At 41.6% G+C, this 14,751-nt stretch overlaps 2 protein-coding genes and 2 non-coding genes across 4 annotated transcripts; 1 reads left to right on the forward strand and 3 right to left on the reverse strand.

The window, feature by feature from the left end:
• Positions 1-220: 220 nt before the first annotated feature.
• On the reverse strand, positions 221-2,383 carry LOC115662446 (myb-related protein 306-like). The gene is made up of 3 exons (XM_030584594.2): positions 2,035-2,383; positions 1,576-1,705; positions 221-1,339 (listed from the first exon to the last, which is right to left on the reverse strand). Exons 1-3 carry the CDS (start codon positions 2,165-2,167, stop codon positions 568-570), a joined length of 1,035 nt encoding a protein of 344 aa, XP_030440454.2. The 5' UTR covers positions 2,168-2,383; the 3' UTR covers positions 221-567.
• Positions 2,384-7,570: 5,187 nt separating this feature from the next.
• On the reverse strand, positions 7,571-7,651 carry TRNAL-CAG (transfer RNA leucine (anticodon CAG)). The gene has a single exon. It is a non-coding gene; the product is annotated as a tRNA-Leu (tRNA).
• Positions 7,652-8,645: 994 nt separating this feature from the next.
• LOC115691894 (pentatricopeptide repeat-containing protein DOT4, chloroplastic-like) lies at positions 8,646-10,640 on the reverse strand. The gene has a single exon (XM_030618636.1). The coding sequence runs from the start codon at positions 10,638-10,640 to the stop codon at positions 8,646-8,648; it is 1,995 nt and encodes a 664-aa protein (XP_030474496.1).
• Positions 10,641-10,735: 95 nt separating this feature from the next.
• On the forward strand, positions 10,736-10,816 carry TRNAL-AAG (transfer RNA leucine (anticodon AAG)). The gene has a single exon. It is a non-coding gene; the product is annotated as a tRNA-Leu (tRNA).
• The last annotated feature ends 3,935 nt before the right edge of the window (positions 10,817-14,751 follow it).

Raw genomic sequence — 14,751 nt, forward strand, 5'->3', positions numbered from 1 at the left:
CCTTCTAATAATTTTCTATATTCCATATTCAGTCGACACAAATAAAAATGTATTATTTCATTATCATCGATTATCAAACAACTTTTTATTTTATTTTAGTAGTCCGTACTCATATTTTCAGCACTTATTTTTCAATTTTATCAAACGAACCTATGTGTAAGAGAAAGAGAATATTTCGACAAAAAAAAGAAGAAGAAATAGAGAATATACAATAATCAGATGCAAAAGCACATACTTATATGTCTCCTATTAATAATAAGTAAACAAAATTACATTACACATCAATTTTACACTTAATTTGCTTCGTTCTTCTTCTAGAAAGGGAATATTTACCTCAGTTGTGGGCTACAACAAGCAAGATTTCAGCCAGAAAAAACAGCTCGTGACCTATATAATAAACATAAAAGACAAACAAAGTGTCTTCCTAGCTAGCCAAATTCTTGCATAGACCCGGTCCAATGCGATCGGGACCAATCACAGGAACTTGATTAAACCTGGATATTTCCATTCGACTGGACCTTCTCCATGCAAGAATTGATCACTTCCCTAACTTAGATCTAGCTTTTGTTAGAACAAAGCATCCGCATCTAATGCCATGCTCATGAGGTAATCATCTTGTAGTCCTTGAACTGAAGCATCATCAAGCAGCCATTTTTCAAGCAACTTTATTGGCACTTGATGATTATGATTACTATCCAAGCTCGGCTTGCTCTCCTCTTGGAAAATCGCGCTTGTTTCCGGCGTCAGATTAACATTGTTTTCGTCTGCCGACATTGATTGGGACACATCGGAGTTCGAGGAGTTGAAGCTGAAGAGCGAGTCAAAACACTCTGGGGTTGCCGCGTTACCGCCTTCGCTAGTGCTCGAACCTGCGGTGGCAGCCATTTTGTTGGAAACATTTGTGAAGCGGACAGCATTTTCCGCTTTGATCTTCCCTGTTTTCGGTGAGCTCTTCATCCATCCATCGAGCAACCTTGCGATGTTCTTGGTGCTCGATGCATAGCTTGATTCTTGGTGTGGTGGTCTGTTGCAATCATCGTCACCATCGCCAAGTGCTATTGTTGTTTCTTTCAAGAAGCTTTGTTGGTTGTCCAATGACAAGGCTTCATAGAGGGCTTGTTTGGCCATGTGAATGTCGGTTTGGAGCTTCCTCTCCCACTGGCCCTTGGGAATGGACTGTGAAGTTGTCGTGAACCCTTGTTGGTGATGATTATGTTCATCATCATCAGGACTTGCTTGGCCTTGAAGCTTCTTCAGCTTTTTCTTCAAGTGGGTGTTCCAGTAGTTCTTGATATCATTGTCAGTCCTCTGAGGAAGGTATGAAGCTATGGCCGCCCACCTGCCCATGCCACCAAAAAAAATCTGTATCATTAGGGTTAATAATCAAAATTTTAAACCAATACCCACAAAAAGAGATCTCATGCGTGTATAAATGTAAAAATCAGGATTTTTATACTATACACTGTCGGTGGAACATATGGTTTTTATTTAGCATACAGACAGTTTCTATTTTTTGTAGCCACAATAGTATTAAAAGGAAACCCTGAAAAAATTGACAATTTTTTGGGTACATACCTGTTACCAAGAAGAGCCTGAAGGTGGATGATCATCTTTTCCTCTTGATCGGTGAAGCTACCGCGCTTGATACCGGGACGGAGGTAATTAGTCCATCTGAGCCTGCAGCTCTTGCTGCATCTGAGCAAACCTGATTCACATATACGCTCGAAAATCTTAGAAATGTGTGAATACCAGTGAATGAATATGAAGTACATCTGCTATATTAATTAGGGCAAGAAACTCGGGTATATCAGGAAAAAAAGGTGAAAAGATAGGAAAGAACCGACCGAGAGGCCACACATCACCACATGAACTAGCTCTAGCTAGTGCAGGACATATATTAATTGCAGCAATTTATTGATTCAACCAACCAGCAAGAGGGAACCCAACCCACAAAGAGAAAAACCACAAAAACAAAAAACTGGTAAAAGAAAGGAGGACCAAGTGTTTTTTCTTCTAACAATGTAGAGTAATAACCTGTGTTAGTAGGAACAGATCTCCAATTCCCAGGTCCATGCTCTTGAATGTAAGTCACCAACATGATGTCTTCTTCAGGTGTCCATGGCCCTTTCTTCACTCCAATCTTGTCGCAGCACGGCGGTCTTCCCATCTCTCTCTCTCTCTCTCTCTCTCTGCGCGATGTCTTGAGCACAAGTGGCTTTGTTTGGTTTTAGCTACAGATGAGACTTGAGCTAGCTTAAGGCCAAGGCTTTTGCTTGTCTGTTTGTGTGATTCCTGTATATATAGAGAGAGAAGGCGATGAGGACGAGCTTAGCCAAGCGTAGGGCCTGTTGGGATGCTGACTGAGAAAGAGGAGGAGGAAGAGGAGTTCTTCAAAAGGAGTCAAAGAGGACAGCAAAGTGCATTTACTCAGGGATTGCAAAAGTCAGCTTGGTTTGGACCTCTTCTCTGCCTCCCACAAGCCGTGTGGCAGTCGTTTGAGGGGGTTTCGCTGGCACTTATCATCAAAACCCTACGTTTACCCTCCTCCCTCCATTAATGGCTTCCGAACGAGTCCCATCTTTTCTTCTGGTTCGACCCCTTTTTCTTCTTTTTCTTCCTACATGCTCTCAGACACTCGTCTCACTACCTGTCAAATGCGGTCGAACAATCACAAGTATACCTCTCTCTCAAGTATTTTACGTGGAAAGAATTGACCAAAACCATCTTCATTGATATTCGCTCAAAACCCGATGAGGTTTAGTTAAAGAAGCATGGGACTTAGCCACCACCGATTATTTCTAAAAAAATAAATATTTTTCTAAAAATGATTGTTCATATTGCTTGAAATAATTAGCTAACAAAAAATATTTTCATTATCGACAATAATTTATATTTAAATATTTTGTGGACGATGAAAATATTTTTCGTTCATTTATTTTTGTAAGTAATGTAAAGGATCGTTTTTAAGAAAATATCTTTCAAACCATTTATTTCCTGCAAAATGAACGGAGCAGTAAACATTCATTTGGCGTCGAGGGTCCCTCTAATAATATGAACTTATTGAAAGTTAGTAAATTCGAAACTTTAGTCATAAGTTAAGCATATATAAGTTAGTACATAAATTAGTAATTCGCTAACTATAAAACAATATGGTAACTTCATAAACGTGTTGGTAAGTTAACAACAAGTTATCTAAAAAAAAAGAAGTGATTCGCCGTTTCTTTTACCAATGATTTTTCGACATAGAACAACAGGATTCTGCTCCCATTGCCTTTGTCCTTAAGCTTCTCCTTTCATGGTCCTATAGTGATAGCTACGGTGAGTGATGGAATTTTTTAGTTTGGTCCCCCTACTAGAACGGACTAATTAGCTCTTTGCTAGTCTCTCTATCAACACCCAATTCATGAAAAGAAAGAAATGAACTTTCATCAACTCGAGTTCTTTCTCATTATTGTTGCTTCCTAGTCCACTGAGTTACATCAATGAGAGGAAATTCGACCAATTTTCTCAACCCTCGGAAGATAAGAGAGGGGGGTTGAGTTATTTAATTGGTGGTTTAAAGTCTTAATCGACAGGACACGATATCGAGTGTCGCTTGAACGTTTGATGATCACAACGGTTTATCCATCTAAATGTTAATAAGCTTGTGGATCGAGACATGGTTGTACTATGCAAGTAGGTCACCCTCGTGTACGTAATAATAATGGAGAGATCCGCTATGTTCGAATGCATTGGTATTTCTCCCATGAAATATATGGTCATACACCTGTGTGGACAACGTACAAAAAGATACTATAGACTACTAGAGGAGGACTGGGAGTATAGCTACTTGAGATAATTGTCCAAAAAATCCTAAACTTATTGTATGGCGGCCAATTCAGTTCCAAACCTTCGATTATGTCAATTTAGGCCTAAACCTTTTGACAACTTGCTAATTAGTCTTAAACCTTTCAATTGTAACGATTTAATACTAAACCTTTCAATGATTTGTCAATTTAGTCCGAAACCTTTTGACAACTTGCCAATTTAGCTTTTTTGGTCAATTTTTTTTCGGAAATTGCTGACATGGACGCCGACCGACCACCAGCCATCCTATGTGGCGTGATTGGCGCTAATGTGGATAATTTTTGCATTTTTTAAAGTTCTTTTTCCTTTTTTCCTTTTTTCCTTTATGTTCTTTCATTTTCTTTCCCTTTGGCCCATGGCCAGTACTCAACTATGGTCGGCGACCGGCCATAGGTGAGGGCGTCATGGCACTGGCAAGGGCTCGACCCTCGCTTATGGCTAGTTGCCGGCCATGGCCGAGTACTGGCCGCAGACCAGAAGGAAAGGAAATGAAAGGAAAAGAAAAAAAAAATGCAAAATTTGTCTACGTTAACACCGACCATGTCATGTATGATGGCTGGCGGCCAGCCGGCCTCCACATCAATGATTTCCGGCCAAAATTGTGGGGAAGGTCTAAATTGGCAAGTCGTCAAAATGTTTAGAATTAAATTGACACAATTAAAATGTTTAAAATTAAATTAGCAAGTCATCAAAAGATTCACAACTAAATTGGCACAATTGAGAGGTTTAGAATTGAATTAACTGCCGCACAATAAGTTTATGACTTTTTAGATAATTTTCCCATGGTTGCTCTATTTATCGCTTCGAGATTTCACTCCAAATCTACATAAATCCAATCAATGCACGCAATTATACTTAATTAATCTAATTGCATTTATTCTCTCGGCTTTAAATGTAGAGGACGAGAAGGATTTTAAAGAGGGGTTGGACTTGTATGAGCACAATAAGTTTCTTGTTTACAAAAGGGTTGTAATTGATATTTATTGGCCGGGACAATTGATGCAGACACGGACGATCGAGGTGCGTGTCCCGGCCATGGCTTGTCTACGTGTGGACATGCATCATTCGACCAATTTTATCCCGTAGGGTTTTTACAAATTGGGACATAAGTTTTCAGAAATTGTTTTGAGTTGAAGTTAATTCAGGAACAAAGAATTAATCAATTCACACCGATTGGAGGTACTTATTCCACTCGATCGAGTGCATAATCATCTTTTCTAAAGATGCAGATTCTCATCTTAGGCTCCGTTTGTTTTGCGGAGAACAACTTTCAGGAATATATTTTCCGGGTCTTTTTCAGATTTCAGCCGGACACCGAAAAATTGTGTCATTTTCCCGAAAAATGACTTCCTGAAAAATATTTTCCAGCAATGTCACATTTTCCAAGAAACGAACGGAGCCTGAGATTTTTATCTTAGGCTCTGTTAGTTTCCTAGAAACTGAACGATTTGTTTCTGAAAACGAGTTATTATATCACTTGGAATAATTAGCCGACAAAAAACATTTTCATCGTCAATAGCAATTTATGCCTAAATATTTTCATGAATGATGGGAATATTTTTCGTTCGTTTATTTTTGTAAGCGATACAAGCAATCGTTTCTAGAAAAACGTTTTCCAAAACGTGGGTTTTCCGCAAAACAAACGGACCCTCGCGGAAAAATAAACGATTTGAAAAATATGTTCCTAAAAATGATTGGTTATATCGCTTGAATTTTTATTATCGATAATAATTTATACCTAAGATTTTTCGTGAATGATAAAAATATTTTTCGCTCGTATATTATTTTAAGCGATACAAACTATCGTATTGGAAAAAAAAAATTTCCAAATCGTGAGTTTGTCGCGCACCCTTGATAGTGGAATGGCTTGTCTAAAATTTGAGGTGGATTTGATGGCGTTAGGCAGCTTCGGTGACATCTAATTAATTGCCGCCCCCCCTGGCCCAAATAAATAAATAAATGATAATGATAACAAAAAAAAGAATGCTGGTAATGATGATGGTAATCGACAGCCACATGATCGCTTCGCACGCAGACCACGCGACCGGCGACACGTGTCCGCGCGGGTGGGGCCCCGTGGGGGGGCCCTCCCCGACAGATGAGTGAATGCGGGCGTGATGTGAGAGGGGTAGGAGGAGGTAGTTGACTAGATGAGGTGGGCGCATTTATGGCCTTTCCCCCCCCCACGGCCCCCGTAAAAGTCAACCCTTGTGCCAGCTCACTCCCGACGGTGATGCTTTCCCTAATTTCTTTTCCTTTTTCTTTAGCATGGCTTTTACATGTATTTAATCTCCTTGTGTTTTTTTCTTTCTTTTTCGTAAAATTGATTAATGTCGGTTACTTTGCTTCTGGCGAAAGTACAATCCGTGCCACTTAGCAGGTTTCTCCCGCTCTCTACTACTCCCTATTAACCATTAAATAGGGCCCGGGTGGGTAGGAGCCGATTCGATCCGATATGCCTTTCACTCGGTCTTTCTCGTCTTGGCCTTGTCTGGGATCGTTTTCTTATACTATCAATTCCTCGAGATAAATCGCATTTAACCCGTTTTTGTCTGGATGCCGATTTCCTTAATAAGTCACGTGAAAATCGTGCCGCTTTAGAAAAAGCCTAGGATAGTGGTTGACACGGGTATATATTTACAATCGATAATATGTGACATTGTTATCCATCTAAGCATAGAAATTACCCAAATTTTACAAAAAATAATTATCGAGAAATTGCCACGCGGAAATCATTGAGGTAAAAATGAAGTACGATGTGGGGAGCGACCACTCCCTCAACTGCGGTTTCAATTATATACTAGTCAAAATTGCATGCTCTTTGTGCGGGAAAATCTGAAAAAAAAAGAAATTGCGGTTCCTTATGAAAAGAAATTTCATAATCCTAGGGTGGAAAAAAATATCGATAACTCAATGTTTTAAATTGGTCAGTAGATTTCGAGAAACTCGATAAAATGGCACTTTTTGGGGAGGGGGGTGAAATGACACTAGTAGTCTCTAAAATTTAGCTCAATATTAATTTATTTAATGTGGCCCCTGAGTTTTTGGGACATATTCAATTTAGTTATCGGATTAGATAGTCCATGGACTAGATTAAATCAAGAGATATAATAATCCGGGGACTAGATCGAATATCTACAAAAAGTTCAAGGGCTGCGTTGAGCAAATTAAAAGTTCAATAATTATTTTACATATCGGGTGAAAGTTCAGAGATTATATTAAAAAATAAAAAATTTAAATACGGTATTATACATTAGATCAAAATTTATGAATCGTTTGAACTGTTATTCTTTCTTTTTTACTGAAATCCATCGTGTACGTTAATGCTATCATGATGTTGTTGTCCTTTCCTTAACTTGTGGAAAACCTCATCCTTATTCCTCCATGTAATTCGATAGAAATGGATTTAGCCAAAAATAACTTCTAGGCAACGGTGCCGGTGCTTATGATGATGAGGCAGTACATGGTTAGACAAGAAAGGACAAAGCCCACAACCATGAAGATGGAAAGAAAGAAAAAGTAGAACATGAAGACGGAAAGAAAGAACAAGTAGAAAAAGTCAAAGGGAATTAAAGTGAGCTCTTCATATCACCTTTATGTTACTAAATAATGTTCATTGCTCCCCTTAATTTTACCGAGAAAGCTCCATTTATTATTATAGTTATAATTATTTTTATATTATTAAAGAAAAAAGGAAAAAGAAAGAAAAAAACAAGAAAACTCCTGTCAAGAATGGGATTCGAACCCATGCCCTTTCGGACCAGTACCTGAAACTGGCGCCTTAGACCAACTCGGCCATCTTGACTCGCTGCCAAACTGGATCGTATTTCATATATTTGATAGCAATAATCTCGCTTGTCTAAGTAATTTGGTCATTAGATCTCATTCGCTTTGTTGGATCTAAAAGAACACTAGAAATGCTAATGAGAATTCCAAGATGAAAAAAGGAAAGAAATGAAAAATCTTGAAAACTCCTAAAAAATGACGAGATCATCACGTTTAATAAGTGTGGAACGTATCAGATTTCCTTTCTGCAAAATTACATGCCTCGCGTGTCCAAAGTTATCATCATCACTTCTTTAAAGAGTTCAAATCCAGGAGATACGTACGTCATGTTCTGGGCATGAGTTGCCTTCACTGCATCATTGTTCTTTTTTGTTTTTCAGGAGATTAGAGTGACACTTGCAATCGAGAAATCAAGAAAGGCATCATCTCCTCCTGCCCGGGACTCCGTTACAAAGATTCAAGCATAGAGAGAGTGGTCTTTTCTCCTATTTTTGCGTCACGGTTGCACGAAATTCTGCTCGCTTGTAGCGATATTCCACACACCCATCAGCTAGGAACTGAGATAGCGCGTGCTGGAAAGAGTCGATATTCATCGGTGATCTCCGTTCGAGTTGCAAATATACAAATCCTCTGTAAACTGGTGCAACTTATCCTTTTGTCTCCCCAAGCTAAGAAAGAGGAAGACAATCAACTCTTCAATATGCATTTGACAGAGTTTCCTCCTCCCATGAAATGTCACTCTTTTCGCTGGTTCAAGCAAAGCTAACAGCAGATTACAGGATCGCCCTCTGAAATTTGTTACCCGACAGCTACACTTTTTGGTTGAAACTTTTGGTCCCGAGCAAGTGCATTGGTTTTTTCCTGCCTCTGGAAAAGCTCTTGCACGTCAAACACAACATTCGTAAGCTGCTCGTAGTGAGTCGGTGGCGCTCGTTGTTGATAAGCATATTGAATCACTGGCACCAACCCTTCTACTACTTCGCCGTGACTAGCTCCGGTCATCATGCATACACCTATGTTAAACTCGGTACAAAGCTTTTCCCTGGCGTTTTTTGAGCTTTTCGTGCAGCCATTGAGCCTCTTTCCTTGAGAACATCGTTCCATCTCCCTGCTTCAGCAAAAATATTAGACGAAGCAACACGATCCTGACTGTCCTTCTGTGTCTTTCCATCCATGAGCCTACTTACCAAGTCTACCCCCAGATCAAAATGACCATAAGCTCTACACCCGCTTATTAATGTTCTCCAAATAACAGCATTACACTCTACAGGCATGTTGGTCACAAACTTGTATGCCTCCTCCAATAGACCTGCTCGTGCAAACATGTCGACCATACATCCACAGTGCTCGATCTCGGGTTCAATATGGTACTCGTGACGCATAGTGTCATACAACATTCGACCTTCATCAACCAAGCCAGAATGGGCACATGCTGACAAAATTGTGATGAATGTAACAGAGTTTGGCACAACATTTGCAGCAACCATTTGCTGAAAAGCAGCAAGAGCTTCCCTTCCTTCGCCATTAATGGCATGACCTGCTATAACTGATGTCCATGAGACAATATCCCTCTTGACCATCTTCCGGAAAACAGCTTTAGCTTTAGGCATGCAGCTGCATTTTGCGAACATATCTATCAACGCATTTTGCACTACAGAACTTTCGTGGAGATGATCATTCTGCTTGAAAAAGGATTCGATGTTGATACTGTGACACAGCTCTCCAAAATTTCGGCAAGCAGAGATCAGACCTAGCATTGTCATTTCATCTGGCTTTAGTTTACTAGAACGCATCACGTGGACGAGGCTAATTGCCTCGAGATAATGTCCATATTCTACATAAGCATGAATCATGGAATTCAATGACGGGAGATCATGACGCTGTAATTCATCAAAAACATTTTTAGCATAGTCTATCAATCCAGATTTGGAATACATGCTAATTAGTGCGGCCCCAAGGGCACCTGACACCTCTACTCCCCTTGTTTTTATAAAATTATGCATTATTCTCCCCGTATCAGAATTCCTACTATTAGCACAAGCCACGAGCATGCTAATCAATGACACTCTGTCACACAGCATGTCTTGGGCTCTCATCTCCTTGAACAAAGCCCGAGCTTTTGTGAAGTTATGATCCCTAGCATACCCTGCAAGCATAGTATTCCACGAAATCAAATCCTTGCATACCATAGTTCTAAATATCATGTCCGCATCATCCATAAACCCTGATTTCGCATACAAATCCACAAGAGCATTAGACACCTCGATCATCAGAAGCAACCCCATCTTCCAAGAATAAGCATGAGAGACCTTCCCCACTTCAAATTGCCCAACTTCAATACACCCGCCTATTACAATCACCAAAGTGACATGATTTGGCTTCAAAACCACCCCAAAAGAACAACCCAGAAGTCGTCTGAACAAACTCAACCCAGCAGTGAAATCCCCATTCTTCATAAGCCCAGAAATCATGCAGTTCACCGTGACGACAGTTCTCTGAGGAATTCCATCGAACAACGCACGAGCGTAACCCGCAAACCTCCTCGAGCTCAAATAGAAGTGTATCAAGCTGTTCAACACATTCACATTATCGCCCAAACCACACCTCAAAACCCAGCAATGAATCGACTTTCCCAACAAAGTGGCAGACAACTTGCTGCAGGCTTTGATCAGCGAAGCATACACGTAAGGGTCCCAAAGGCACCCGCTTCGCTCGAACCTTTGTGCGTCGCTGAAAAAGGAAACCACCTGAAGAGGGTCCTCTTTAAAACCGATGCTTCGGGCCGTGGAATACCAGGCGGGTCTGCCGGGTTCTCCGGATGGGACGGAGACGGTGGCGACACCGCGCCTGCGCGATGCGGAGACTGAGAGAGCGAAGCGAGAGAGGCCTCGACGGCGGTGAGAGAATGGGCTTGAAGCGAAGAAATGGGATTGGTGTGGGGCGGTGGAGAGAGTGATTCTCGCATGGAGGAGAGGGGTCAGCCATTGATGGCAGAGTGAGCGTTTCATGAAACGAGACAAAGGACAGTTCAGTGATGGACGAACATTTTATATGTACGAAATGAAAATTTTAAATATAAAATGCTTTGAAAAATAGCAACGCCGTGGAGATGGCCGAGTTGGTCTAAGGCGCCAGATTAAGGTTCTGGTCCGAAAGGGCGTGGGTTCAAATCCCACTCTCCACATTCATCCTTCCTTTTTCGTCTTCTTTTACTCTCCGCTAGTTTATGATAAATTGGATTAATACCACGTCAAACCCCAAACTAATATATCGACAACAAATTGGAGGGTAAAACCCTAAACTGGTATACCCGTCAACTGCCTTGTGTCATCAAACTGAATAATTTTACAATAAAATTTAACGTAAACTAACGGAGAGTAAATTTATCGCATGTGTACCAGTTTTTGGTTTTTAGCGATCAAAAAATTAATTTAGGATAAATTTATCACAAATATACTAATTTGAGATTTTTCGTAGTATTAACTCAAATTAAAAAGAAAAGCATTTTACTCTTTTACATGCCTTTACATTTTCCAATTTTAATTAGTCCCACGTGGGTACGATAGTCCTCCTCCTATCCATTGACATTATTACAAAGCCACATATTTTGTATCGATAACAAGGTTGGGAAGGATGTGATCAATGCTAACGACTTCCTGCGGGCATTATCTTAATGATTTCCATCATCAACTTGGGAGTGTTTGATTTGAGTTATAGTTACTTTGCTAGCGATGCAGTGCGAGCCATCCTAAAGTTTGTTCACAACGTGAATCAAATTAGTGATCTTGTGGAAAGGTGAGCCATACTTGGCCATCAATTAGGTAGTAGTATTATAAAACTGCATTGACTTTATGGATAAGATTATTTTAGTTATGCGATGTAAACTCATGTAAAGTTCACTTACTCATATTTGGCGACAATGTGGGTGGAGGGTTATATGGCCAATATATGTAAGTAAAGTCGCCCTCCTTCCGTGGGCAATCAAGTTGAAAACATTGGGATTAAATTGTAAGATTGCCGACATTTGTTTTGAGAAAGTGATGCAGAAAATTGGTCTGGTTTGCAAAGTTATGACACGATTAATGAACGCGTGGTGTTTGGGTTATATTTGAATTTGATTATAGATAGAAAGGGAGCAATACGAAAAGTTGATATGCTTGGTAAAATTACAACACGAATAACAAATGTGTCGAGTTTGGGCTATATCATGATTTGACATGACATGATTACAACACGACACATAAATACGAATTACTAACTGTGCACGACATGCTAGAATTGCCGATAGACATTCTTACCTTATGACCAAGATAACTCATCAGTCACACCAAGGTGATGGTCTAATAATAAATGGATCACCTGTTTTTAAAAAATTAGCGAGATCAATTCCCATCAGCTTTTGAAGGGTTCATGTACGTTGTCTAATTGTGGCGTACCTCATATCATGAGACTTTTTTGTTGCAAGCATCTTGATAGGGTAATGGTGATGATTTCGTCAATCTCGATTTTTCGTGTTTCGAAATATGCAAAGTTAGGCAAGAAAAGTCGCCCTCCTTCCGTGGGCGGTCAAGTTGAAAACATCGGGAAAAAGTTGTAAGATTGCCGACATTTTTTTTTAGAAAGTGATGCAGAAGATTTGTAACAACCCGGTTTGACGAAATCGGGGAGTGGTCGCTAGGCCAGAGGGCGTAGACAAAGAGCGATTCTTGGCAAGTTTCTATGATGGTGAAAGGGGCAGGAATGAATCAAATTATACACCAAACAGAAGAAGAGCAATTTTGAGATATATATATATATATATATATGTGTGTGTGTGTGTGTGTGTGTGTGTGTGTGTGTGTGTGTGTATGTGTGTGTGTGTGAAAACCGGAATTAACTTACAGAATAGCCTTTTGACATAATGGCAAACTTTGCTTTGGAACTCCAAAGTTAAGCGAGCTCAGGCTAGAACACTATCAGGATGGGTGACCTCTTGGGAAAGTGCCTACTTGTACGCTAAAGGACAAAATCGTGAGGCTCGGTATGGAACGGATCAAAACGGACAATATTTCGAGTGAGTTAATCCAGTGATGTCATAATATGGTATCAAAGCGAGATCCTCTCAAGTAGGTGTGTGATTCGGGTGTTGCGACCTCCCCGAACCAGCCCCGCCGCCTAAGGGGTTTGGTTAATGAATTACTAAGTTAGACCTAGCTCGAGCTCTCCCAAGCCCATACCAATTTGTGACTTAAGTTTAAGTTATTAACATGCAAGTCAATTTCACCTAGGAGTCGCCACTAATCAGTTTTTGGTGGGTCGATTAGACACCCAAGTAAAGCACGGGATAAATGCTTCACTTCTACGAACCAGAGATTCAATGGGTACGAGGACTTGATTATATTAATTGACTAATTAGTGCCATTTCGGTACCTAACCTTGTTCAATTACCGCCTAACGTGTTCACACTAATCGGGAGTTTCAAAATTCGATTCCTAACTAAACTAGGGTAAGAGCAATAATCAACACAAGAACCTAACATACCTGGTCGACTCAAGAACCTAACATGCCCAATCAACTACGTGCGAGGTTAAATCAAACGCGCAATTCGAAGTGTATGAACCAAGCAACGTGGAATCAAACATGACACTAATCACACAATAGGGCAAGAAGAACCAATTCCAAAATTCAAATAATATTTTTTGATTTTTCGAATTTTTAAAAAAATATATATTTTAATATTAAAATAATAATATAATATAAAAATAATATAAAAATGGATCGGGTCGGATCTCCACATCCGAATCCGATCAAGACTGACCCGGGCGCGACGGCCCGAATCCACAACCGAACCGGGCTCATTTATTGAGCTCGATTCGGCAAATTTTTTTAAAAGGGGAAGGGCCCAGCTCGAAATTCTTTTTAAAAGAAAAACAAAAGCCCAGAGCTCAATCAAGAAAATAAAACCGTAAAATCCTAAATAGGCTGGCCCACTACCTATTCTAGCCCATTTAAATAAAACCCTAGAATCAAACCCTACCCGGTTTCGACCCGCTCGCCCGACCCGGTTTGTGGCCATTAACCTGATTGCCAAAACCCTAGTGCCCGCGACCCGACTCGCCCGACTCGACCGCCGCTCGCCACTCCTGCTTGGAGTGCTCGCTCGCTTCCGGGGCTGGGATCGTGCCCGGCCGCCTCGCCTTCGCCGGCCGGCCCAACTACCGGCTCTTCCGAGCCCCAGCCTTCGTGGCTAGGGTTTCCGGTCCGGCGGCCGAGCCCGTGCTCGGCCGTCGCTCAGCTCATGTCCGCATTGCCGCCCCGACGAGGGGCCGCGGCGTCCTCTGTTCAGGTCATCGCCGTGGCGACCAGCGGCACGCCGGGACCGTCCGACATTCACGCACAAAAAAAAGCACAACAGAACAGAGGCAAATCCAAGAAGTTTGGTTCAGGCATAACATCGAACAGTTGGTGCGCACTAAAAAAACAAGGGATTTCCGGCACAATCGAGGCTCAAAACGGACCGGGATCATCGACACCAAACATGCGAAGAAACAGGAACAAGCACGAGGCCTCACGGATCGGAACTCGCACGAGCCGGACGGCCGCGAGCTCCGCGAGCTCCGGCCAGCGAGCCAAATGAACGGAAGTAGAAACAGGGGAGGGGATGCCATTGCGGCACTCCCTATCCAGCTCGGCGATGGCGAACGGGGTGACCGCGATGGATTGGACTACATCCGGTCACCTCGCACGCCTCCAAGCCAGAATCATCAGGAAATCAGCTTAGGACCTTTGAAAAAAAACCAAAAAAATCGAGACCCACCTTAGACGCGAAAGGGAGGCCACGGGCTCGAGTGGCGCGGCCAGGAATCGTCGAATGACGCTCGGGCGTGGCTGAGCTACGAGCAAGCTCTCCGCTCCCTTTCTCAGATCCCGCTCTCGCCCCCTCTCTCTCTCGGATCTCTCTCGGTTTTCTCCCTCTATGGAACTCTATCTCTCTGTTCTTCGATCTCTCTCGGCTCGGGCTCAGCTTTAAGGGCTACGGCAGGCGTGCATGGCTTCCTGCCACCGCCAGCTGCCGTGGCTGGCTTGATCCTGAGCCGAGGATCACACGGGTCTGTCCCCGCGCCTCTGGCTTCTGCTCCT

Source organism: Syzygium oleosum, unplaced genomic scaffold (assembly GCF_021117445.2).
Source record: "Syzygium oleosum isolate NSW1041296 unplaced genomic scaffold, Sole_v2.1 Sole_v2.09, whole genome shotgun sequence".
Taxonomy (NCBI): domain Eukaryota; kingdom Viridiplantae; phylum Streptophyta; class Magnoliopsida; order Myrtales; family Myrtaceae; genus Syzygium; species Syzygium oleosum.